Here is a 23,941-nt window from a genome sequence, read left to right on the forward strand (position 1 = left end):
ATGTGCGAACATGTGTGTATGGCGGCTTTGAAAAGGTGTCCTTTGACACCTGTTCCGCCATACCCTCCATTGCCATCGTACATGGAGAATCCTAATAACTAAATAGATAAATGATTCGCCAGGTGAGTTTTGCTACCAGAGGAGTTGGACGGACGCACAGGAGGGGAAACATGAACCATAGCCTGGCCAATTTCTCGATTTATTTTTTTACCGAATTCTACGATCCCCGTACCGCTATATGAAAGCCTGGTGGAGGCTACCCTGACATGTACAGACAGTTTGAGCTTCAATACTAGGGCGCAAGATCGGAGATATGATGGGCTTTGAACCCATGGACCATAGCTTCCATAGCAGGCTCTCCGGGAACTTTTCGTTTTGGCGGGGTGTATAGTTATGATATATTAGTCAGGTTTGCTGGTCGTTTCTCTTGTATTTGTTCGTTTGTCCACGGGTCGGTGGCACAAGTGACCCAGTACATCACTTGTGCCACCCACCCGTGGACAAACGAACAAACGACATGCTTCATCTGAATGTCGTGCGCAAGCGAACCAGTACAGAAAAAAAAAACGGCCAGCAAATGTGTATATTATTCGTCCTTCCATCGTAAACCGACAGTATTCTTTGATTAGCCTCGCACGCTAATCAAGGAATGCCGTCAGTTTTCCATGGAAGGCTGCGATAGAAACGTTGAAACTGACCTAAGATAGCCTGTTCGAAAACAAGCCAACTGAATACCGTACAACACATGCGAAGCTAATCAAAGAATGCCGTCCGTTTGCGATGGAAGGATGATCGAATTTGACTAGGAACGCGCCCTCAGGGACAACGTACAAGCAAAACTTTCTGCTGGACGATGAGAACGATAAGATTGACACGGTAAAGGTAGTTACAAATTTTGAGGTCATAGGGCCACTATGTCTCCTTCCACCGCCTTTGTACCTACCTAGCCGAAGTCAGGTACACATTTTTACACCTGGGTGAAGTGAAGTGACGAAAGTCGTGTTAAGTGCCTTTCCCAAGGGCAAAACATAGGTGACATGCCAGGGCCTACACAGGCCAGCTGCTCGGCTCCAGGGCCAACATACCCCCAAGGAAATTTCACTACATACACCCTGCTCGCCGGGGGACCCTCGGTATCGAGTCAGGGATCGGGACATGTGTTTTACCCCAGTAATAGGTGTCGGTTTCGTTTTGCGCGGTGGTCTGGCCACACTTGCCAGTTCTAAGGGCATTTTTTTTAAATAAATCCTCCTTGGCTAAATCACCTGTTGTAAAATTTCTTCCAAACAACGCCCCCTTTTCAAGGTCACTTTTAACAATATCAGAGACAGCATTCACAGTAGAATTCACGTCGTTTCATACCCAGTATATCGTCTTAACATGAGTGACACATGTCTATATTATCGCGAGCGTATATTTGTCTTAATGTGCGGTCACATAGGCCGTCCGATCGTCGTACGATTTTGACGCCATAGGATTTTCAAGCAGGCTGTGACAGAACCAACCACCAACATGGATCCAAAAAGGCATTTTGCATACCAAGACAGCAGGAAACGTACGTTTTTGTTCTCCAAAATGCGTGAAGTTAGCGATCGCACGACGATCGCACAATCTATATGACTGTGACCATTTTATAGTGTGCGTGGCCATAGCATGTACATGTGTGGGCTATTACAATACCAACGACAGGAAACGATTAAGTTTGACGTATAAGGAATCGCAAAAGGGGGCGTGGACTATCAGCCTACGCTGTTTAGCTTGTTGCTGTATATTACGTGTGGCAGTACCTAGCTTCGGCTAGGGCCGTCCTTTTGATAGGACGTTAAATGGAGGTCCCGTGTTTGAGGAGAGCCACACCTCGAGCACGTTAAAAAACCTATCACACTTATCAAAAAAGAGTAGGGTCACAAATAAATCTTTCCGAATATGCAGCTTATACTCTTCGATACAAACCTGGTGTGTTACACCATGAGGCCGTTTACCGGGTAAGCAATACAAACAGTAAATAAATATATTTCCACATGTCTGTGAATACGAATAAACACACGAAAATAAATTAACAAAGCACGATCGAGAAAACACTTCAGAAAGTGTAAAAAGGGGTGTACATTACCTGTAAGTGAAGACGCCTCTACTAGCGTGACTGGCTTGTCCAAAGTCTGGGAGCTCTGTGCGCCAAGAGTTGTCAGACGAGTGTTCTAAAAGGTCCCCTTTCAACTAGACTGTGAGCACTCAGCAACCGTCCGGCGACAAAAAAATAACTTTTGCATTTATTATTGGAATATGGTGAAATACGTAAAAGTATCATCTAAAAAACATCAAGAAACTCACAAAAACGTTCTTTATCTATGAACTTTTGCTAAGCAAAAAATAAAGATATCCTTTGCTGAGCAATTTGTCACATCTTTGGTCGCACAGCGGTCGTATCTGAAAAAAGGGGGCGTAACTTTAAAGTTCTTTGTTAAGCTGACGGATAATTTTGAGAACGTGGAGACATCCGTGTGGCTCGGGGCATGGGCAACACGAAGACAACTTTCTGGCTGATCAAAGGATAATTTTTTTTTTTTTTATTCGGACAAATAAGACATAGAAGACAGACATAGTGGTGACGCACTCAAGTTGGGAACCACTATATATTCACGCCACCACTATACATATATACAAAGACTTAGACAAAACTGAACTAAGCGAAACAAAATTAAGAAAGATATAAATAATACTAACATCAAGTAAAAATTAAATGATGTGTAACGAAAGTTGGTATGATTTGAAAGTTGGTTTGAAAGGATAAATTTGAAGCGATTACAAAATACCAACATGGAACCTTCGAAACACATAACATGCGATCTTTTCAGCGCAAAATACGTTACTTTGGAAATACAGATAAAGGGTAAGTCGATGAAGGTTAGACATCTAGGTAATGAAATACGTCAATTAACAATTAATCAAGCAACCCCCTTTTTAGTGTCACTGACGAAAGGTAGTGGATTCTACATGTAACATCTGACCGTTTCCAAAATCATATCCAGTTGCTTGAATAATTGCTATTTGACGTGTAACATGCGATCTTTCCGGTGCATATTAGAAATACTGATAAAGGGTAACCTTTCATGTTTTCCAAAATAAAACATCCTAAAAGAAAGATGCCAGTTGGAAAAGGAGGGTGCTGGATTCGTATTGTGGTCAACAAAAAAATTAACATTCTTCGCAATCCCACCGCTGACACCAGGTTTTCAAAGTATACAACTAACTTTAGAAAATAAGACAAATTTTCTCGCACGTTTTACCTGTAAACTTGGAACACTCAAAATGACGAAGAAAAGCCAGCGTCCTTGGAACCAGCATGTTTTCAAAGAATATTATTAAATTCATGAAATAAGACAACTTTTCTCGCACTTTTCACTTGTAAACTTGGAATCCTCAACTGACGAAAAAACAGTTCACCTTCCTTCAAGTGCCTTGGAACCAGCGTGTTTTCATAGAATAAAACTATATTCAGAAAATGAGATAAATATCTTTGCACTTTTCACCTGTAAACTTCGAACCCTGAAATGACGAAAAACAGTTTAACGTCTTTCAAGTGCCTTTCGACCTAATTTAACAAGCCTCTCGTGTGTACAGTCATAATTATCTCAAGGCGAGGACATGATCTTTGATCTCACGTTTCCCTTCAGCCAGACATAATTACTACCTCCGAGCTAATGTTTTAGAAGTCTAGACAAGATTGCACGGATCCTATTGTTCACAAAATGTCACTAAAAACCGAACGTCAAGTTAAGTCGGTGTTCGGATGAAAAATTACTCTTCAAGCAGAAGTTTGGGTTTGCATTTTGTCCCGAATCCTTCTGGACAAGATAGCACAGAGTCAATTATCTCCTTGCACAGAACCTATTGTTTACAAAATGACATTCAAAAACAAACGTCAAGTTAAGTCGGTGTTTAGAACAAAAAGTTACTCTCCAAGCAGAGGTTAGGGTTTGTATTTTGTCCCGTATCGTTCTGGACAAGATTGCACAGACCCTATTGTTCACAAAATGTCATTCAAAACCAAACTTAAAGACAAAAACTTAGAGTCCATACATAACTGCAACATGTAGTTTTTGGAGACCCCCAAAGTCCTCAGCCTTGGTTTTCTTGTACATTAAGTCGGTGTAACGATAAAAAATTACTCTCCAAGCAGAGGTTAGGGTTTGTATTTTGTCCTGTATCCTTCTGACAAGATTGCACAGATCTTATTGTTCACAAAATGTCATTCAAAACCAAACTTTAAGACAAAAACTTAGAGTCCATACATAACTGCAACATGTAGTGTTTGGAGACCCCAATAGTCATCAGCCTTGGTTTTCTCATACATTAAGTCGGTGTAACGATTAAAAAAAATACTCTCCATGCAGAGTTTTGGGTTTGCATTTCGTCCCGTATCCTTTTGGACAAGACTGCACAGATACTATTGTTCACAAAATGTCGCTCAAAACCAAGCGTCAAGTAAAGTCGGTGCTAGGATAAAAATTACTCTCCAAGCAGAAGTTTGAGTTTGCATTTTGCCCCGCGAATCCTTCTGGACAAGATTGCACAGATGCTGTTGTTCACAAAATGTCACTCAAAACCAAACGTCAAGTAAAGTCGGTGCTAGGATAAAAATTACTCTCTAAGCAGAAGTTTGGGTCTGCATTTTGTCCTGTTTTCTACATGCCCACCTGCGAACATGAAGAAACTTGAACAAATAGTAGCCTGTGCTTACACAATCTCTCGCTGGCTGGGGTTAATGACCCCCTCCCCTTCCCGAGTGGCGGCAACTGTAAGATAATTGCTTAATCGATTTTGGGCCCGACGAAAGAAGAGAATCAAGTTGTCAAGACTGACAATTGATAAATTAATCACACACACACACGTCAAACATTGTTTTTCAGAGCCTTGGATTTCTGAATAATCACCCGATTTTTGAGACCACTGTTTTAAATCTTAAGTATGGGTTTCAATCAAGTTGTCATGGCTGAAAATTAACGAACCATTCACATGCACACTTCAGACATTGTTTTCCAAAGAGTCCTGGATGGATTTCTGAACTTTTAACCCATTTTTTGAGACAACTGTTTTAAATCTTAAGTATGGGTTCCACACTTAATCTAAGAATTCACAGTTTTGTATATACCTTATGTTATGTTCTCTCTTTAACCATTGGGCCTTGCTTTTCAGTTGTTGCATGTTTCTTTTTTTACAAGAAAGGCATGGTCATATTCATCATATGATCATCGCAGAATCCTAAACTAAGGGCATATGTGTGTGTGTGTGTTTATGTATGTATGTGTGTGTGTGTGTGTGTGTATGTGTGTATGTATGTATGTGTGTGTTTAGGTATGTGTTTGTGTCTGTGTCTATCTTTCTATCTATCAATCTATACACGTATATACTGTAAATGCATTTAAGTTCACGGGGATTTAATTTCGCGGTAGCGGGAAAAAGGAATTTTTGCGGTGGATTTAAGTTCGCGGTAACACCATAGACTGCAATCTAATGCCATTATAGAAAAATGTTCGCGGTGGATTTAAGTTCGCGATGAAGTGGTCACCGCGAAAACCGCGAACATTAATCCACCGCGAACATTTCTGCATTTACAGTACTTTACTACACTAAAGATAACAAAGACAATGTATGACAAATTTTTCCGTATCAGGAAAATTTCCATTCTTTACTGACAGTTCTGTACGTAGAATCAACATTTCATAGTAACAAATGCTTGTGTTTTGAAGACCTCACAACCCAGACTTAAGTTTTCCAGCCTCTCTACTTACTTACTTTATGTACAGCATTGGACTCTAGTCAGCAAATTTAGTTTTCCCTTGCGATATAAGAATTGTTTAAATATTTGTAGCAGACCCAGTTTTTCCTGTACATGTAAACTGTGTTTTTAAGATGTTGGATATCTAGTGAAAAAAATCATATCCTCTATCCCTTTCTCTTACAAATGGTCTTCCAAATATCTCTACATCAAAGATCACAGTACACTGCCTTGGTTGAAAATGTAGTAGAATACGACTTTATGAATGTAATCTATAACAGGGGCATTTTTCTTGCATCTACTAGTCTACTAAAATGCCACTGTTAATTCACATGTTTTGGCTGTGAAAAAAAAAAGGTGATTTTCACTTTACAGAGTATGCATGTGCAGTGACAGGAATTGTGGGTAATATGTCAAAGTTCAAAGCCCCTGACCATTGTCTGGATTTGCATAACAATATGGGGACGTGTTTTGTCTATGTCTCAGGGCCCTTCACCTTTGACATATTACCCATAATTCCTGTCGCTGCACATGCGTACTCGCAAGTGTGAAAGAGCTTACTAGTATTCCCACATAGCTTATTTCTCTTGGATCACAAAATTCCAACTTCACAACAAAAACTGAAACTGGAACTTTGTGTACTGTAAAGATACATAGAATATTTCTGTTTCTAGGCGTAATAGTTGAGGTTGGCTTTTTTCTTGGCTTGCACCTCCAGTATTCCATCCATGTAGTCTTCATGGACCAGTTCTGTGGCACCTCTCCGGAGGGCAATCATTCCCTGGAAGGAAAAATAACATTCTGTAAATTTATTTATGTTCATAGGGACTTGTAATTAATTTTGCTGTAGTAGTGGAAAGGGGATTTTGTGAAACAAGTACTGTAGTACATATGTAACATATTGTAACTTTACAGCAAGATCATACCAGAAGTCAAATTGCAAACAAAGTAAAGCAGTGGCATACAGAATTGTATACTTAACAAAGAATGAAAATGAAATATATAGATAAATTAGACGGAAGATGACATCAATTCTGAATCCATGGAAATGCTGGGACCGCTACACATATCTCAAAAAAGGAAACAGAAGGTCATCCTTTTCTATCCTGTTAATCTTTGAATGCATGAGCACTGTCCTGGCCTTGCTGGGGTGACAGTGGGAGGGTCAGAAAGTAAAAAAAAAAAGTATCATAGAATTTAATAGAAAAACCAACTCACAGCTTCCACACACACAGCCTTGAGTTGTGCCCCATTGAAGTCATCTGTACAGCGAGCCAGCTCCTCAAAGTTTACATCGGGACTGAAAAAAAAAAAATATTGCAATTCAACCACTTTGAAAAGTATACTAGAAAGCATCGCAGTTCGTAGATGAACTAAATACTGTACATTGAGTCTGTCTTCCGTCACGACCAGTGGACGAATAGCTCTTCAGTGAGTTTAACTGGAATGACAGCACTTTCCTTTTTTCTTTTCTCTTTAAAAGGTACAAACTTTACCTGACATTCATCTTATGATAGTGGATCTGTTTCTCCCCCTCTCTCTCTCCCTTCCTTTTCTTTCTCACTGTCTCACCTGACGTTCATCTTGCGGGAGTTGATCTGTTTTTCTCTTTTCCTTTCTCTATCACTCTATCACTCCTTCTTTCTCTCTCTCCCTCTGTCTTGCTCTCTGAACTATTCACAGAAGATGTCTCACCTGACGTTCATCTTACGGGAGTGGATCTGTTTTTCTCTTTTCCTTTTTCTCTCACTCCTTCTCCCTCCTCTCTCTCTCTCTCTCTCTCCCTCTATCTCTGTCTCTCTCTGAACTATTCACATAAGAACTAGTCTTACCTGACGTTCATGTTCCAGAAGTGGGATCTGCTTTTCTTTCTCCCTTCCTTTCTCTCTCACTCCTTCCTTCTCTCTCTCTCTACTACTCACAGAAGAAGGAATCTTACTTGACATTCATCTTACGGAAGTGGATCTGCTTTACTCTTTTCCTTTTTTCTCTCACTCCTTCTCTCTCTCTCCCTCTATCTCTGTCTCTCTCTGAACTATCACATAAGAACTAGTCTTACCTCACGTTCATGTTCCGGTAGTGGATCTGCTTTTCTTTCTCCCTCCCTGTCTCTCTCACTCCCCCCTTCTCTCTCTCTCTCTACTACTCACAGAAGAAGAAGTCTTACCTGACATTCATCTTGCGTGAGTGGATCTGCATGATGCGCGCCCGCGCCTCCTCGTTTGGCATGGGGAACTCGATCTTACGGTCCAGCCGGCCGGAACGGAGCAGTGCAGGGTCCAGGATGTCCACTCTGTTGGTGGCTGCGATCACCTGGATGTGCAACATGGGGAAAAGTTTTACTTCACTTTACACACTCATTGTGGCCTTCAAATGTCTGAGTGGCTAGGCTGGCATGATGGAATGGTCACAGGTTTGATGCCTGTTCGAGGGAAGGCACTTTACACAATTTCCCTCACTCCAACCAGGTGTAAAAATATCTCATCAAGCTTGTTCCAATTCAGAGAGTGGTCAGTGCAATAACATGGTACAAATAACAAAATTCATTTACGAGAATAAAAGTGTATATCTAGGACCCGTCCTTCCATCCTGGAATGGCAATTTGCTTGTTGGGAAGAAAATAATTTTACCCCATCGATCCGTCCCAAAATGACATGAAACTGTTGAACATGTACTTTCATAAGACTAAAATGACTTATCTAACCAGGAAAATCAACAACATGGGCTTCAAAACAATGAGTGGGACGGAAAAAAATTCAAGCTGGAGACAGCCCTGATTTGCATTCAGCATTTCCAGCCCTATATGAGTTATACACAAGAAAGAAGGAACAAACCTTGATGTCCATGGTCGAGCTGAACCCGTCCATCCCCCACCTTCAAAACCCCACACTCCAACCCCATCCCCCCATTTGGTCACTCCATTACATTACAGTGCTTCTTCTAGCAATTTCTTCTAGAGAAAAACAAACTCTACTACTCGAGAAAGTAGTCTCCAAGCAGACTCTACGGTGCCATAAGATAGTATCAAAGCTGGCCAAGGACTATAGCCGGCCAAAGGGAGTCAAACGGTGCCGCTATACTCCTTGGCCAGCTTTGATACTATCTCTAAGGCACCGTAGGGTCTGCTTGGAGACTAACAACAAAGAATGAACGAACCTTGATGTCCATGGTCGAGCTGAAGCCGTCCATCTGGTTCAGGAGTTCCAACATCGTCCGCTGGACCTCGCGGTCTCCCGCCTTCTCGCTGTCGAACCGCTTCGTTCCGATCGCGTCCAGTTCGTCGATGAAGATAATGGCGGGCCTTTTCTCCTTGGCGAGCGCAAAGGCATCTCGGACCATCTTAGCGCCGTCTCCGATGAACATCTGTACAAGCTGCGGCCCCGCCAGCTTTAGGAAAGTCGACTGGAATATACAGCAGAACGATCTTTGTAAATAGTTACATGAGATTGGTTGGTTTCTAACATATCAAGTTATTTATCTATTTATTTATTCAAATTGCAACAAGGGCAATACAATGTGGACACATAGGCAGCATGCTGATATCGTGACCACATTACATACATATACAATACAAATCATAACGCTACACAACAATGGCATAATCAAGAACTAACAACATATCTAACATGTTAATCTAAAATCAGTCTACAATCTGATTTACAATATACAATTCAAGTCATAATTGCATCATATCACAAAAATAGTTTGTTCACAAGTTCGGAGATCAGAGGTCATCTGAAGGAAAGGCTATATACAAACAATGTTGGAACTTCCACAGGCGACATCGCATATCTAAATAGCAAAGTACAGGGGGAACGACTGGAAGTAGCTAAAACCGTTATCAAGTTATCCTGAGTTATAATTAGTAGTTGACGATTTCTCTTTACGTATGCACATTTATTCATATCTCCGTTACAGGATGGTAACCTCCGACGACAGAGTATTGTTTTTGGTAGATGTGATGAGTGTTCGCATCTGTATCTCAATGTTGCACTTGTCACATTCGTATGTAGTTTGGCATGTCGTCTGCACTCAGTTGTGCAATAATACACATTGTATTTTTTTGCGGTAGCGGTTTACATTATCAATATAATCAATACCTCCATCCACATGCTTACCACATGGCTTGGCCATGCTAAGATGCCCCCTACGCTGTGAACAAAATCCTGCTGACAATCCTGAAACTTGTCCTTTTTCCGATGTAAATATGTCCCATAGGCGGTTATACTATATAGATACAGATACAGAGTTGTGTTTACCTTACCAGAAAGAGCAAAATTTAGCACGGAAAAAAATGAAAACAGCACCATCTTTGTTATTCAGGCTTCAGAGAACGCATGAGAATCTCAGAACACTCATTTTCTGTTTATTCTCTGTCCTCAATGAAAACCACAGTTTACTGTTTCAAGTTGTTCAGGCACAGGTACAGGTCTGGACATAAACCTAAATCTGTAACTAATTACTATACCTGTCCCATAGTGTTGTCTTTACCTTAGTCTGTGCGGCGCAGGCCCTGGCCAGGAGAGTCTTGCCTGTCCCGGGAGGTCCGTACAGTAGGACACCCTTCGGTTATACCAGCTATATAGATACAGATATAGATACAGATACAGAGTTGTATTTACCTTAGTCTGTGCAGCGCAGGCCCTGGCCAGTAGAGTCTTACCCGTCCCGGGAGGCCCGTACAGTAGGACACCCTTCGGAGGCTAGTTAAGGGGCTATACCCTATAGGAGGCTATATAGATACAGATACAGAGTTGTATTTACCTTAGTCTGTGCAGCGCATGCCCTGGCCAGTAGAGTCTTGCCCGTACCGGGAGGTCCGTACAGTAGAACACCCTTCGTGGGCGGGATTAGGGGCTATACCCTATACTACACTATATAGATATAGATATAGAGTTGTATTTACCTTTGTTTGTGCAGCGCAGGCCCTGGCCAGTAGAGTCTTGCCCGTACCGGGAGGTCCGTACAGTAGGACAACCTTCGGAGGTTAGTTTAGGGGCTATACCCTATACTACACTATATAGATACAGATATAGAGTTGTGCTTACCTTAGTCTGTGCTGCGCAGGCCCTGGCCAGGAGAGTCTTGCCCGTACCGGGAGGTCCGTACAGTAGAACACCCTTCGGAGGCTGGATTCCCAGGTTCTCAAACTTGTCCTTATGTGTCATTGGTAAAACCACTGCCTCTACAAGCTGGGGGGAGAAAATAACCACAGACATCAAGAAACCGACAAAGAATTTAAGATATTTCTTGTTAAGGTACAGAGAAAACCTCTTACTGAATGTTTGATTCTGGAAAATCTTTAGGCTTAACTTTAGGCTAAAAATCTAAATCTGCTTTCAGAACAAGCTACAAAATGGTCATTTCAAGTATTGTATATGCGTACTGCACTCCAAAAGAGTAGGGTCCTAACTTCAGTAAGTTTTTGTCGAACTGGGGTGTGCTCCCTAAAGAAATTTGTAGCTATCCCACCTGAGTGCTGTAGACAATGTGATGATGTTTATTTTTGCATGTGTGACATCAGTACTAGAGAACAGTTAATTTTTCTCATTAAAGAAAATTTGGACGATTTCATACATTACAGATCGATGTCAAGGTTCTCCGACGGAATAGCAGAGAAGGGAGTGTATATAGTGTATAATAAAAGTCGGAGCGAACTGCTAGTACTGGCCAGATGGTACCCAGGCTAACATTAGTTCTAGAGAACAGTTCATTTTTCTTATTAAACAAACAGCATGTGTTATTAGTGCCCCCTACCTCCTGTATCTGTTTGTCCAGCCCGCCGATGTCGCTGTACTGCTCCGTCGGTCTCTCGTCCACTTCCATCGCCTTCACGCGGGAATCGTACTCCACGGGAAGCTTCTCCAGGATCAGGTACGAGTCTTTGTTCACCCCCTGCAAAGGAAAAGGCTTTGTTTAGTTTTATGGTTTTACCAGTTCAATGGCAAAGTTTTTGCCATGCAGTCCAACTGAACGTCTTTCTTCTTGCTCACAGGAGGATCAATAGATTTTATTTTTATTTTGATCCTTAAAAATTTTGATCCTTAAAAATTGCACTGGTGACACCATAAAAATATTCTTTATTTATTTTAATGGTGTCACCAGTGCAATGGTCAAGTGCTTGCCTCTCTGTCCGTAGGTTGTGAGTTTAATTCCCAGTTGTCAAAGACAAGCAAACAGACACCAAAACTACCCCAAAGCTTCAAGTTCAGAAATATCAGATTACGATAGTTCTGCTTTCAAGATTTGAGTCATTATTCCAAAATATTACATTTGATCCTTAAAAATCTATTGATCCTCCTGTGAGCAAGAAGAAAGACGTTCAGTTTTAAGGTGGACAAGTAAACCACTTATCTATCTAAATCCCAATACAGTGAAGCTATAGAACCTGTTACTAAGTGTTAGGTCATCCTCCTCCTGTTACAAAAGAACCTTTCTCCCTGCCACAGTACTAGTTAAGTTGTGGAACTGCCTCCCACAGGACATTGTGAACATCAGAGACTTACAGAATTTCAAACATAAAATAAAAGCCACCATATCAAATCTCACTCAATGGAAAAATCTTACTTACTTGGCAAGTCTGGTATAGGTCATGCACTTGCTTGATCAGCACTTGCACTTGCCCTAGACAATAGGGCTATAGCTAGTGGACTTGTCCAACCCTGCTTAACATAAGTCTGCCCTTGATCTACTAGTAATAGGTAGACTTTAGATTTAGATACGGGCTAGTTAGACAGTCTTTATGTTTAACCCTAAAACTGCTCCCTTACCACCAGGTCGGCAGGGTTCAGCTGTTCCACGTCCACCAGCCTGATGACTGTTAGGAAGTGAGATTACCTGTGATAACTTATTTCGAGGCCTTTGACCTAACGTCCTATCAGTGTCCCCGTTGTGCCTGGCATTTGAACATAAGAAAACACGCACACACAGATCTAGACAAAACTCACATTTCCCCAAAGCTTCAGAAACATATCACATTATGTCTGTTAATTACTTCTGCTTTAAAGATTCAAGTCTTTATTCCAAAAAATTACATTTGAGCCCTAACAATCTCTTGCTTTTTAACCCTAAAACTGCTCCCTTACCACCAGGTCAGCAGGGTTGAGCTGTTCCACGTCCACCAGCCCAATGACTGGCAGGAAGTAGGTTTGTCTGGTGGAGGTTTTGATGACCGCTGCCTTCCCCTTCCGGGTGGAGTCCAGATCCACGTTGGCTCCGTCTTCTTCGGCTTGATCCTGGGGATCCACATCCAGGATCTACGATCCAGATTACAGAAAAACACATCATAAGATCTCAAATCATTGAAATAAATTTTATCAACGATGCTTTAAAAGCGGACTATGTGAAAGGATCTCAACTGCGCAAATGTTATTTTTTAACAACCATGAAGCAGTAGTATCCAGTATATTTCCGAAAATAATTTCATCAGGTTCGTAGATCATAGGACATAAGTCAGCAGGTGAAATAAACTGGTTGTGTAAAAGAAAACTCTTATGTCCTAGTATCCAGTATATTTTGATTACTAGTATACTGCTGCTGGGATCCCTGACACCAGGGGTAGGCATCGGTCAGCTACAGTAGTATTCACAACGCGCTTCCACGCGGCTCTGTCCAGCGGGTTCACCCGTTAGACCGCACACTCTGATGTCAGGCTTTTAGCTAGGATTTTATAATAGGGAGTCCAAACTTATTGGTGAGTCGCGGTAAGTGACTATTGTAGGAGGATCTGGGGGCATCCAGCTTCTATGGTGCAGAGTTTTTGATGGTTTTAAGCAAAAATAGTGCATTCTAAGGTATCCCAAGAGGCAAAAATACTGTTACAGATGTCACAGTAGAAGACTGTGACCACAGATGACCTGGTAGCATCCCTGGTCAATCAGAATTTCATGCTTGTCAGATGATTTTCTCCCCAATACAGGGCGTCCAGAGGCATCAAATTTCTTGTTATTCTAAGAAAAGTGTGTCCAGATGACGCATGTCTGGCTAAAAGCCTGTCTGATGTAGTAGGACTGATTTAATTCATGTGACAGCCTACCTACCTACCTAGTCCCTTGACCTCCAGGTCGTTGGGGGGACAAGGTAGCCATGAAGATGGTTGTGTGACAGCAATAGTGTGTAAATGTCCTAACAAGCAAACTTTCATTCCAGGATGGAGGGACAGGTCCTGGAGACTGTCTTGGTTTTGACAGAGATGGGTTGAGCACTGGGATCAGTCTATAGCACAGGTAGCATATTTTGTTCAGATCCTTGTTTTCAGGCACGTACCTCTATAACGTTGGACACCAGGTAAGGCAGTGTCTTGTTGACCTTGATCTTCTCTGTGTTCTCCTTGATTTTCTCCCTCTGCGCCTGGAGCTCGTGGGAGATCCGCATTGTCTCGCTCTTCATAATCTGTGCACAGAAAAAAACGGAGTAAGACGTTACTAATTACAATTTTTTTCTAAAGTGGAGATGCAACTCCATGCCCTGACTACTGTAGTGACCTCTTAGCCTGGAATCCAGCCGTGTTGTGCTCTGGTCGCTCTGCTTCCTGCCAACACGTCTGGCCTTCGTTACAATTGGAACGATCGGCCCTTACGTCACTAATGAAGAAAAGTTCGCGGGAAAGATAGAAGTAGTGTTCCCTTTTATTACAAACTGTAAACATGATTTTGTGTGTTCGATTTCAATGGTAAGCCTTCCCGCGAAAGGGGCTTGGAGCTAACAGCCAGCCAGAAATCTCGCAGATAAACTCTGCGAATATTCAAATGCCGATCGTTCGAATGCTAACGAAGGCCAGTCGTATTGGCAGGAAGCGTACGTGAGGAAAGCGACCAAAGCACGATACGGCTGGATTCCAGGCTAGTGACCTCTTACCCTGGGGAGCAGATCCTCTGAAGCTTTAACTTTCAATTCTACAAAACTCCACACCATGGAACAGGGAAACTCCCGTCCACACCATCTCCAACATTTGGTTTCTGTGCTCCCTCCCTATGCTCCCCCCGCAATTTTTTTCCTAGAAAAACCTAAGAACACTTTCTTTCAAGAATACCAGTTTAAGTTTTGGGCTTATTTATCTTGGTTTATTTCTTATTGTTACCTTTACAGAAGGGAACATATTGTTTTTGCTTTGTTTCTTCTTCTTTTCCGCACAAATAAGGTCAACGACCTGGACCAGATGGCTGTCACCATGGTAACTGGTAAAGCAGCAGGCACCATGTGGTGTTCAGTTACATAATGTAGCAAATGTCAGATCTAGAGGGGCTCGGGTCACTACATTTAGAAATGTGTTCAAATAAGAATGAACAAAACAGTTGCCAGTGTTAGACTACAACATGTGAAGGTAACATTCTGTATTTGCTTGCAAATATTACCTTTCTAGTATAATCTAAATTTGTTATTACCCTCCCATCTTTTCTATTGCTTACCCCTCTTTCTACCTGCCTGGACAGTTTCTTGCATGGCAGTTTTAGCTGTGAGTTAAAAACAAAAGCATTTCTGTACCTTTATCTCATTATCCAGCAGCCGAGTTCTGCTGATGATCTCATCTGTGGACATCCGCATCACTTCTTCTCCAAGCGCCTCCTAGGGGGAGAGAGAAGAATTACAGGTCAGTACAAATAAAGTCTTTTTGTCCTGTTTTTCATTTGTTGCCCATGATCATCATGATGATTATGTCATAGTACACAAGGTTTGTTTGTGTGATTTGTTTGAACCTTTGTTTATTCATGAGAAGCTCAAATCGGCCAGCAGGCCGCTTTTCATTGAGGTCATGAGGGAGGTAAAGGTCATATAAAATATAATACAGATACAGATTACATTGAGTACGATTAGATTCATCAACCTATATCACTACACAAACATGGTACAAAACATATAGTGGTGCAGATGGCTCAGTGTTCATAGTCCGTGTCCGTTCGTTTTGGTCAATTACTTTTACTTCAAGAGTCTCTTAAAGCTGGTCAGATTTGGAGCCGTACGTGTGTCTGGTGGTAGGTTGTTCCAGACATTGGGTCCACGGTTCCCAGACAGTAACTGAGTAAGTTTTGATCATTGATTCATTCACACCGGGAGAGACCCTGACTCTTTTCAATTACTGTGGTGGGTTCTTTTAACTTAAGTTTTATGTGCTCGAGGTGTGGCTCTCCTCCAACATGGGACACTCCATTTAAGGTTCCATCCTTGAGACCCTACCTTATTTACACCAAGCAATGCCACACATATATAAATACACAACTACACAGTACATGCACATATTAATCGTCATATTTTGTTCCCTTAGTCTGTCCATGAAAATTTTACAATAATGACAAAATATTTGTTTTTGTAGTAACGTAAACCAAATGCAATATTTCAACATTGTGTAAATTGAAAACTTCTTTGTTGGCAAGACATGTGAAAAAAATGTTATTGTATACTTTGTCTAACTCTAAGATTAAGAAGTACACAAATTGTGTATACATAAAATACGGACACTAAAAACAAAAGACTACCGAAGTATTCAGCCTATAAATATATTTTTGCTTTTACAAATTTCCCTTCTTTAGGACAAAAGTGCCCCCCTCCCCCATGGTTCTAACAACAAAAACATGCATGTTCATGGTTCCCATGTCACATAATACGGTCTTAATTTTGTACTTAATGATTTGATAATTGAAAAATCAGATAAATAGAAATGCAGCAATAGAAATATTTACAAGAATAGACGTTTCGACAGCAAAGACTTCTAACGGACGAAAACGTTATAACTTTTTTTATGGACCTTTCAGGTTTTCTGAATGGGTGATGACCACGAGTGTGCCAAAATCGGTAACTTTGACCGACGATTTCTTCATTATTTCTCACTGTTTATCCCAACCTTTTCCCTGCTATTCTTGCTCATACTATAAAAAACGATATGATGAAGTATTTAGAGGCAGTTATGGCAGAATAAAGCAGTTTTTCTCACATCTCCGTCGTCCCAGATCGCCTTGTCATCCAACGAAGAAGCCGCCATCTTGCTTGTTTGAAATCACGTGATCAAATCACTTGCACAGTGCACGAGCGCCGTCTGGCGATTTCTATTCAAACTGCATCAAAAAATTTTGTTGACCACGCACGAGCGTTCTCTAGCGATTTAGATGGAACGTGCATGTTGAAAGGTTTGCAGGTGTTGCCGGAAGCAGGTGATTCATAATGCTTTCCCTATCGAACGGTAGCGAGTAGAATTGCGTAAGGCAAACGCAATGCGCGTCGCGTTTTATTTTTCTCCCTCCATCCAACAAACCCAGCATTTTCAAAGAGTGGTTTCTTGTGCTATAACGTTAACGTTAAAATGAAATGATTTTTCGCACGCCGTATAATGGCCCATATAATGTTTGTAAAAACATGATCGACCGAGGAAATGGCATTGACTCATTCATTGAAAGAAACAAACACTTTCAAATGTATTCTTTCCGAGCTATCGACGTATCCCAATTTCTGGTGAAGTAAGACCACATCAATTTTATTTTTAGATATTGATATAACGTTACTGTATTTTCTCTAGCTTGAAATTGCAATATAATCGGCCGATTTTTATGTTTCAATAGTTTCCTTTCTAATGTTTCTTTTTCGAGATTTAGCTCCCTTGCAGAAACACATAACGTTACGTGTCCCTACGGCACCAGAAATAATGCCAGCTCAGCCCCTAGCCGAATGGTTTAGAATTATACTAATTTATAGACCAAATTATCGATCCATATATGGCTGGGAGCGGAACATCCGCAACTAGGCGCGCTTAACGCCGCCCTGACGTCACTGGGACTCCGTGGCGCAACGGTAGCGCGTCTGACTCCAGATCAGAAGGTTGCGTGTTCGAATCACGTCGGGGTCACATCGTTTTTGTCAGTCCTTTTACAATGGGGACAAGACAAACTGAATTACAACAAGCGAAAGACAACTTGATATTGAACCACCATTTACATTGGGCATTTTTTTTTCAGATCAAAACGTTGTATGTTGAATCACGCTCTGGTGTCACATCGTTTTTATCATGGGCTGAAAAATAAAATCTATTTGATTTCCAACGTGTGAAAGTACAACTTGATATTGAACCTCCGCCTACATTTTAATAGTATTTTTTTCTTGCGAAATGAACAATGTAATACATTCACTAATAATTTTTCACAATGTTCCCTTTGTTGCTGGCGCACTTTGAAGGCGACAGCATTTCATTATTTTCATAATACTCCAAAAATCACAAATGCAACGTACAAGTCTTGCTGTCGGGGCAGCGGACTACAGGTCATTGACCCCGGTGAACTCTGTAAGAAAAACCGCAGGTAAACGCATCAAATAGATCTTCAGAAATCACTAAGTAGCTCCAAATTAACAACATAGTCTGTTTATTATCACATTCTGCTCTGTATATAATTGAAAATAAAACAAGAGAGAGATTTTGTTGTGTACCGTTATATATTTTTTCCTTTCAAACCATATCATCAACATCTTTGTTTGTGTTTTGATGCTGTCCGTCCACCTTCAAAGTTCACTGAAAGTTCAAAGGTCCAAACTTCAGGTCCAAGCAAGAAGACTCGCGTTAGATTGTGAATAAAAGACATTTCCTGGCTGATTTCCGGCGTGCCTTCTGCCTAAAGATGCCTGATTTGACGGGAAAAGTTGCCATAATCACAGGTATTTGTGTAGAAGTAAAAGCGAAGCGTTTGATTGTGTGTGTGGTTTCGACGTGGGGAGGGAGGGCGTGGCATACCGTGGCAGTAGAATTAGCAGAGTTAAAGAAAGTAAAAGAAAGTAAGTTAAAGAAAGTAAAAAATGTAATTCTTAAGGATTGTGCAAGCATTTTCTGTTGGTATTATCAAAATTCTGACAAAAGTGTCATTGTGTTTTCTCTCCATGTTTGTTTTTCCAGGGAGGTTAAAAAACCTTGGTCTCTCTCCCTTCTCTCTCCCTCCTTGCACTTGTCTTTTTCTATGATCCTGTAAAAAAATTCTGTTATTTAGAGAATCATCCTGTCAAGCAACTTCCTTTTTCCACCATAACAGGTGCGAGTTCTGGAATTGAAAAGTTACGTAAAGTACCTCAAATCGGAATCCAAGAGCACAAAATCAGCAGCATGTCGGGATTCGAAGCTAGGACCTCTGGGTTCTTGGCTAAATGCCCTAACCATTTCACTGAACTGGCTATTTCAAGGGATTCTTGTGTTCCCGCCCCTACAGGTGCGAGCTCAGGAATCGGGAAGGGGACAGCTGTGGAATTTGCCCAGCTGGGAGCGCACCTGGCTCTGACTGGGAGGAACCAGGAAAACCTGCAGGCCACAGCAACGGCCTGTGTGGAGGCAGGAGCTCCGCAAGACAAGGTGTTTGTTTGTTTGTTTGTTTGTTTTGGTATCATGGGGTTGCTTGTAACATGCGGAAATATCATTAATACAGTTTGTTTGTTTGCAATGCTAATATTTTGAGTTTTTCTGAAAAGACTATTGTACAATTTTGCCCAACTGCCCAAAGTACAGGATACAAAGATAAGATATGCATGTAAAAGTATAATAAATCTAGTATAGCATGTGTGTTTGACTAAATTTTCTTACTTCTCATTTTCTACCAAGGAACTTCTCAAATCCTTGGTAATGGTGAAAATGTTGATGATATTTTTATGTCATTTGTTTCACATGCGGGGCTCGAAATACTACCTGCATATGCAGGTTAATGCAGGTAAAATTGGAGCTGTGCAGGTATTTTTGCTAACCTGCACTGGTCCATGTACTGGGTTTTATACATAAATGTCCTATGATGTATGTGCATGTGGATTGTTATTAGCTGCATTGACTGTTACCACCTATAAAGTATAAAAGAAAAAATAGCAATGATTCCTGAACAATTTTAGTATGATCCATACTTCCTAAATTCAGGTGAGAGTGGTGCAGGTAAAATTTGTCTGGTGCAGGTAATTTTAAATGTTACAGTAAATGTTACCTGCACCAGTGCAGGTATGCAGAAAAAGTATTTCAAGCTCTGACATTCCTAAAACCTTTTGAGGAATTGTGTTTTAAGGCCAACTTGGGCAATCATGTAGTAGTACTTATAAAGTGTACATCAAAGACTATTTTACTTTTTCTCATCAAAGTTCATTTTTTTCTTCAGATCCTTATTGTAACAGGAGACATCTGTGATGAACAAGTGCAGAAAAACCTGGTGGAGCAAACTGTGCAGAAGTTTGGCAGGATAGATGTTCTGGTAATGACTTCTTAATGAGTTATTACTCTTTACTCTTTGTTCTCAGTTTATACCAGAGCTGTCTCCAGCTTTACATAAATTATATATAATTTTCTTTTCTTTTTTCTTTCGCACTCATTGTTTGGGAGCCACAATGTGTTTGATTTTTGTTTTTAAATCTGTAATTCTAAGATTACAAAAAAAAAAAAACATTTTCGCCTGTTTTGTGTCATGAAGTTCAGCTATTTTGGAACGAGTGGGTGTAATTTTTTGTCCGTTCCAAGAAACAAATTTCTGTCCCAAGATGGAAGAACAGAAAGCCATTGTGGTATCCATAACAAAAGTAACACAAAATTGTTGGTAATAAACACTTTTGGTTTCCTATACTTGATAAATGTTGCTTGCTTAAAGCTGTTTTCTTTTGTACTTAATTACTTATTATATGTACTAGGTGAATAGTGCAGGCGTTATCCTAAAAGGAACCATAGAGACAACAGACATGTCGGAGTATGATCGTATGATGGACATCAACGCTCGCTGTGTGGTGGCTCTGACTCAGTTGTGTGTGCCCCATCTTACAGTCACCAAAGGTAAGGCAGGACTCGAATACTTTTTCCTGCATACCTGTACTGGTGCAGGTAACATTGAAAATTACCTGTATCAGACAAATTTTACCTGTACCAGACAAATTTTTTACCTGCACCACTCTGAATTTAGGAAGTATGGATCATACTGAAACTTCAAAAACTATTGCTATTTTTCCTTTAATTTATACTTTATAAGTGGTAACAGTCAATGCTGTTGATACTAATAAAAATCCATATACACCTACATTATAGGACATTTATGTACATGGACCAGTTCAGGTTAGGTGCAGGTAGACATCAGAAATACCTGCACAGATCCAATTTTACCTGCACTAACCTGCATATGCAGGTAATATTTCGACCCCTGTAATGTTATGAGACATCATATCATATATTAGTTATCATTACATATATTTGAACCTTGAACCTTGAACGTGGACATCAGGGATGTCATCATATATTTATACAAGCTAAAAGCCAAAGGTTAAAAGGCAAGTCCCATAGCCTTTGTGGCCATAAGAGTAGTGTTGTTTCATTTTTTTTAACGATTTTGCTCAGTGCAAGGCCATTGACCACTTCTTAGGGCACTGACGTATGCTCACTGTGGCAACAATTGTTCTTCCCAAGGCAGAAAAATTGAGCTTCAATTGACTCAATAGATAAAACAAGGTTTACAAAGGTGGCTTGGGTTACGTTGTTGTCCACTGTATGTAGGCATGGTATTGGATGTTGAGAAGATGTCTGTATAACTGCAATGACTTGATTTCTTTATCCCAGGTGCCATTGTGAATGTGTCCAGTGTAACTGGCATGCGAGCGGTAAGATGTTCATAATATTTTTCTTGTCTCCTTTTTATTTTCTAGGAGGAGGCAAAGTTGTTGTTACAAAGTGCAATAAGAAGAGAATTAAATGTTGCAAAATCAGGTGCAAATCGTTGAGATTGGGCCAGATCCTTATGATTATCATACCAAACAATGGTAGAGATGTGGTACAGTAAAATTGGATAAGGCGATTTTTGAGTGAAGCTAATTTAAAGGGCCTTTAGATATGTTTCAGCAACAATATCAGTGGCCTAAGGTTTAGAGTAGGTTACAGTATAGTAAGACAAAATCTGTCAGGATAAAATTGCCATAAAGTTTGTAGCATACCACCAGCCTTGTCACAAACTTTTAGAGTAGGGGGCTAATATATGAAAGCAGCAGGCAAGGCGCGTAGCGGCTTGCGGCGAGCCACGCAGTGGCGAGCGAGGGGTAGGTACGGGAGGGGGGTGTTTTTAAATTTTTAAATTTAGACCCCTGAATATGGTTTGGGGGTTTATTTTGGGTAACTTTTATTGTTATCTTTAAACAATAAAATTTATCTTTCGAATTGACAGAAAAATCCTGAATTTCAAAAAAATTTGGCATAGGTTCCCCGCTATGACCCCTAACCGGGGGCCAACTATCAGAAAACTGCCAGAGGTTTATCAAAACAAATTGCTGCAGCTGGAAAAATGTAAGTAGGCGGCTAAAATCGCCACCTGCCGCCTTGTTTTGACAAGGCTGACCACACTTTGTTTTTTTTATCCCTTTGGACTTTGGGTTGTGGATTTTTTGATAATTTGTTTCATCTATTACAGTTCCCAGGAGTCCTGGCTTACTGTATGAGCAAAGCAGCGATCGACCAGTTCACGAGATGTGTTGCACTTGGTTACCAAATACTTACAGCTTATGATACTTACTTTTACTTTTTTTTTTTAACATCTTACAAATTTTTGTGTCCATTCTAGTAAATATCATGATGAAATATGTTCTGCATTTCTAAGCTTTGGTTTTACTTTGAAGTCAAACACAACTATATCTAATAACCCAAAGTTTGCAACATTAAAAAAGTTTTAATGACACAATTTGTTCACTTCCTATGACACTTGTCTTATTGCAAAAACACGTAAGCTTGTTTTATTCATAACTATTATTAAATTGAATGAATTAATCTAAAAGGACAATATCAGAAGATTGAAAACCTACATTTAATTTTTCAGAACTAGCTTCCAAGCAAATCAGGGTCAACTCAGTCAAGTAAGTGTATATTATACTATTGTTAAACTTAAATTTTAAAAGATAGCTAATTACTACGGAAATCTCAGAATAAGGAGAGTTCCATAGCCCGTCACCTGTCAAAACGTAAAAGATGCAAAAGAAGAACAGAAATGCAAAAATTTTACAGGCATGCAGCCACTTTCTCGTTGCTTGAACTGCTAAGTTTACATTCTAACATCTGTACTATCATTGACTCACTGCTAATTGTAATGTAATTGGTCTATATATTAAATTACTAAGGATTGTGTGTCTAGCAGCTTGTTTGTCTAATCATATGATTTAATTGTTTGTAATATTACTTATATTCCCTGCAGCCCTGGAGTGGTGGTGACTGAGCTACACAAACGGGGAGGTATGAATGAAGAGGAGTACGCCAAGGTTAGAAATAGTTCAAGTTTAAGCATCACTGTGTTTTGTGTATCATATTGTTTTATCGTGTATCTGTATATACATCTGCAAGAGGGGTATGAAGATTCTTGAGATTGACTCTGGGAGGACCTTGCAGATGACAGATCCAGCTGGAGATGCACACTGCCCAGGCAGCTAAAATCAGGAGAAACCAGAATGATGCACATAGCAGAAAAAAGCAGATCTTGAGAAAAGAGCTTTGCAACAGACCTGAGTCAGCTTACAGATGTGCCCTATGTGGCAGAGACTGTTATTCTTGTATAGGACTGTTTAGCCCTAGCCGATACTGAAGGGCTGATATCAATTAGGATTTTATCATGGTCAATACTGACCAAAGGAGGCCATTGTACTATCATTTATCTTACTAGAGCTAAAGCTTTTTGACAAGGAGGATATGTTTTTTATGGTATTTTCCTGTTTGTTTTTAATGGATCTTTTTTCCTCCCTAGTTTCTGGAACATTCCAAGTCAACCCACGCCCTCGGTAGAGCCGGGGAAACATCAGAAGTGGCAAAGACCATCGCCTTCCTGGCCTCATCGGACGCGTCCTTCATCACGGGAGCTCAGATCCCTGTGGATGGTGGAAGGCATGCCATGTGTCCACGCTAACTTGTGCCAGGGTCACAGTTTAGTTTCTGCCAGACTCCGGGTCGCTGGAAGCTGTAGAAATGGAACAAATAGAGGAGTAAGCCGGCCAGAGAACTATAGCCGGCTAGTTACAGTACGCGACCTGCGCTAGCCGGCTATACTCCTCTGACCAGCTTACTCCTCTATTTGTTCCATTTCTACGGTTTTCCAGCGACCTGGAGTCTGGTAGAACCTAGTCACATTCGTCACATGGAGCATTGTCAAGCAGTCTGTGATTACTCTCCAAGCAGAGGTTCAGCTCTGGCTGGTTAAGAAATTTTTTTGTCAACTTTGT

The 23,941-nt window shown here is 40.6% G+C and overlaps 2 protein-coding genes and 1 non-coding gene across 3 annotated transcripts; 2 read left to right on the plus strand and 1 right to left on the minus strand.

The window, feature by feature from the left end:
- Positions 1-6,264: 6,264 nt before the first annotated feature.
- Positions 6,265-16,819, minus strand: LOC118404133 (26S proteasome regulatory subunit 6A-B). The gene is made up of 10 exons (XM_035803131.1): positions 16,707-16,819; positions 15,263-15,343; positions 14,045-14,170; positions 12,865-13,035; positions 11,537-11,674; positions 10,828-10,971; positions 8,936-9,181; positions 7,947-8,092; positions 6,998-7,079; positions 6,265-6,560 (listed from the first exon to the last, which is right to left on the minus strand). The coding sequence occupies exons 1-10, from the start codon at positions 16,752-16,754 to the stop codon at positions 6,450-6,452; spliced, it is 1,293 nt and encodes a 430-aa protein (XP_035659024.1). The 5' UTR covers positions 16,755-16,819; the 3' UTR covers positions 6,265-6,449.
- A 721-nt stretch (positions 16,820-17,540) lies between these two features.
- On the plus strand, positions 17,541-17,612 carry Trnaw-cca. The gene has a single exon. It is a non-coding gene; the product is annotated as a tRNA-Trp (tRNA).
- Positions 17,613-18,312: 700 nt separating this feature from the next.
- LOC118404138 (3-oxoacyl-[acyl-carrier-protein] reductase FabG-like) lies at positions 18,313-23,644 on the plus strand. Its single transcript, XM_035803135.1, has 9 exons — positions 18,313-18,412; positions 18,955-19,094; positions 19,876-19,968; positions 20,399-20,537; positions 21,312-21,352; positions 22,153-22,222; positions 22,555-22,591; positions 22,927-22,990; positions 23,470-23,644. Exons 1-9 carry the CDS (start codon positions 18,376-18,378, stop codon positions 23,626-23,628), a joined length of 780 nt encoding a protein of 259 aa, XP_035659028.1. The 5' UTR covers positions 18,313-18,375; the 3' UTR covers positions 23,629-23,644.
- The last annotated feature ends 297 nt before the right edge of the window (positions 23,645-23,941 follow it).

The sequence above is a fragment of the Branchiostoma floridae genome, chromosome 17, assembly GCF_000003815.2.
Source record: "Branchiostoma floridae strain S238N-H82 chromosome 17, Bfl_VNyyK, whole genome shotgun sequence".
NCBI classification, from domain to species: domain Eukaryota; kingdom Metazoa; phylum Chordata; class Leptocardii; order Amphioxiformes; family Branchiostomatidae; genus Branchiostoma; species Branchiostoma floridae.

Bases quoted from the DNA above. Each gene is read 5' to 3' on its own strand.
- LOC118404133 (XM_035803131.1), bottom strand. From the start codon at position 16,754: ATGGCGGCTTCTTCGTTGGATGACAAGGCGATCTGGGACGACGGAGAT. The intron at 13,036-14,044 runs GTACGTGCCTGA...TCTGGATCGTAG, and splicing joins TGGTGTCCAACGTTATAGAG to ATCCTGGATGTGGATCCCCA. The intron at 11,675-12,864 runs GTAAGGGAGCAG...TTTCCTTTGCAG, and splicing joins TCAACCCTGCTGACCTGGTG to GGGGTGAACAAAGACTCGTA.
- LOC118404138 (XM_035803135.1), top strand. From the start codon at position 18,376: ATGCCTGATTTGACGGGAAAAGTTGCCATAATCACAG. The intron at 18,413-18,954 runs GTATTTGTGTAG...CCGCCCCTACAG, and splicing joins AAAAGTTGCCATAATCACAG to GTGCGAGCTCAGGAATCGGG. The intron at 19,095-19,875 runs GTGTTTGTTTGT...TTTTTTCTTCAG, and splicing joins CAGGAGCTCCGCAAGACAAG to ATCCTTATTGTAACAGGAGA.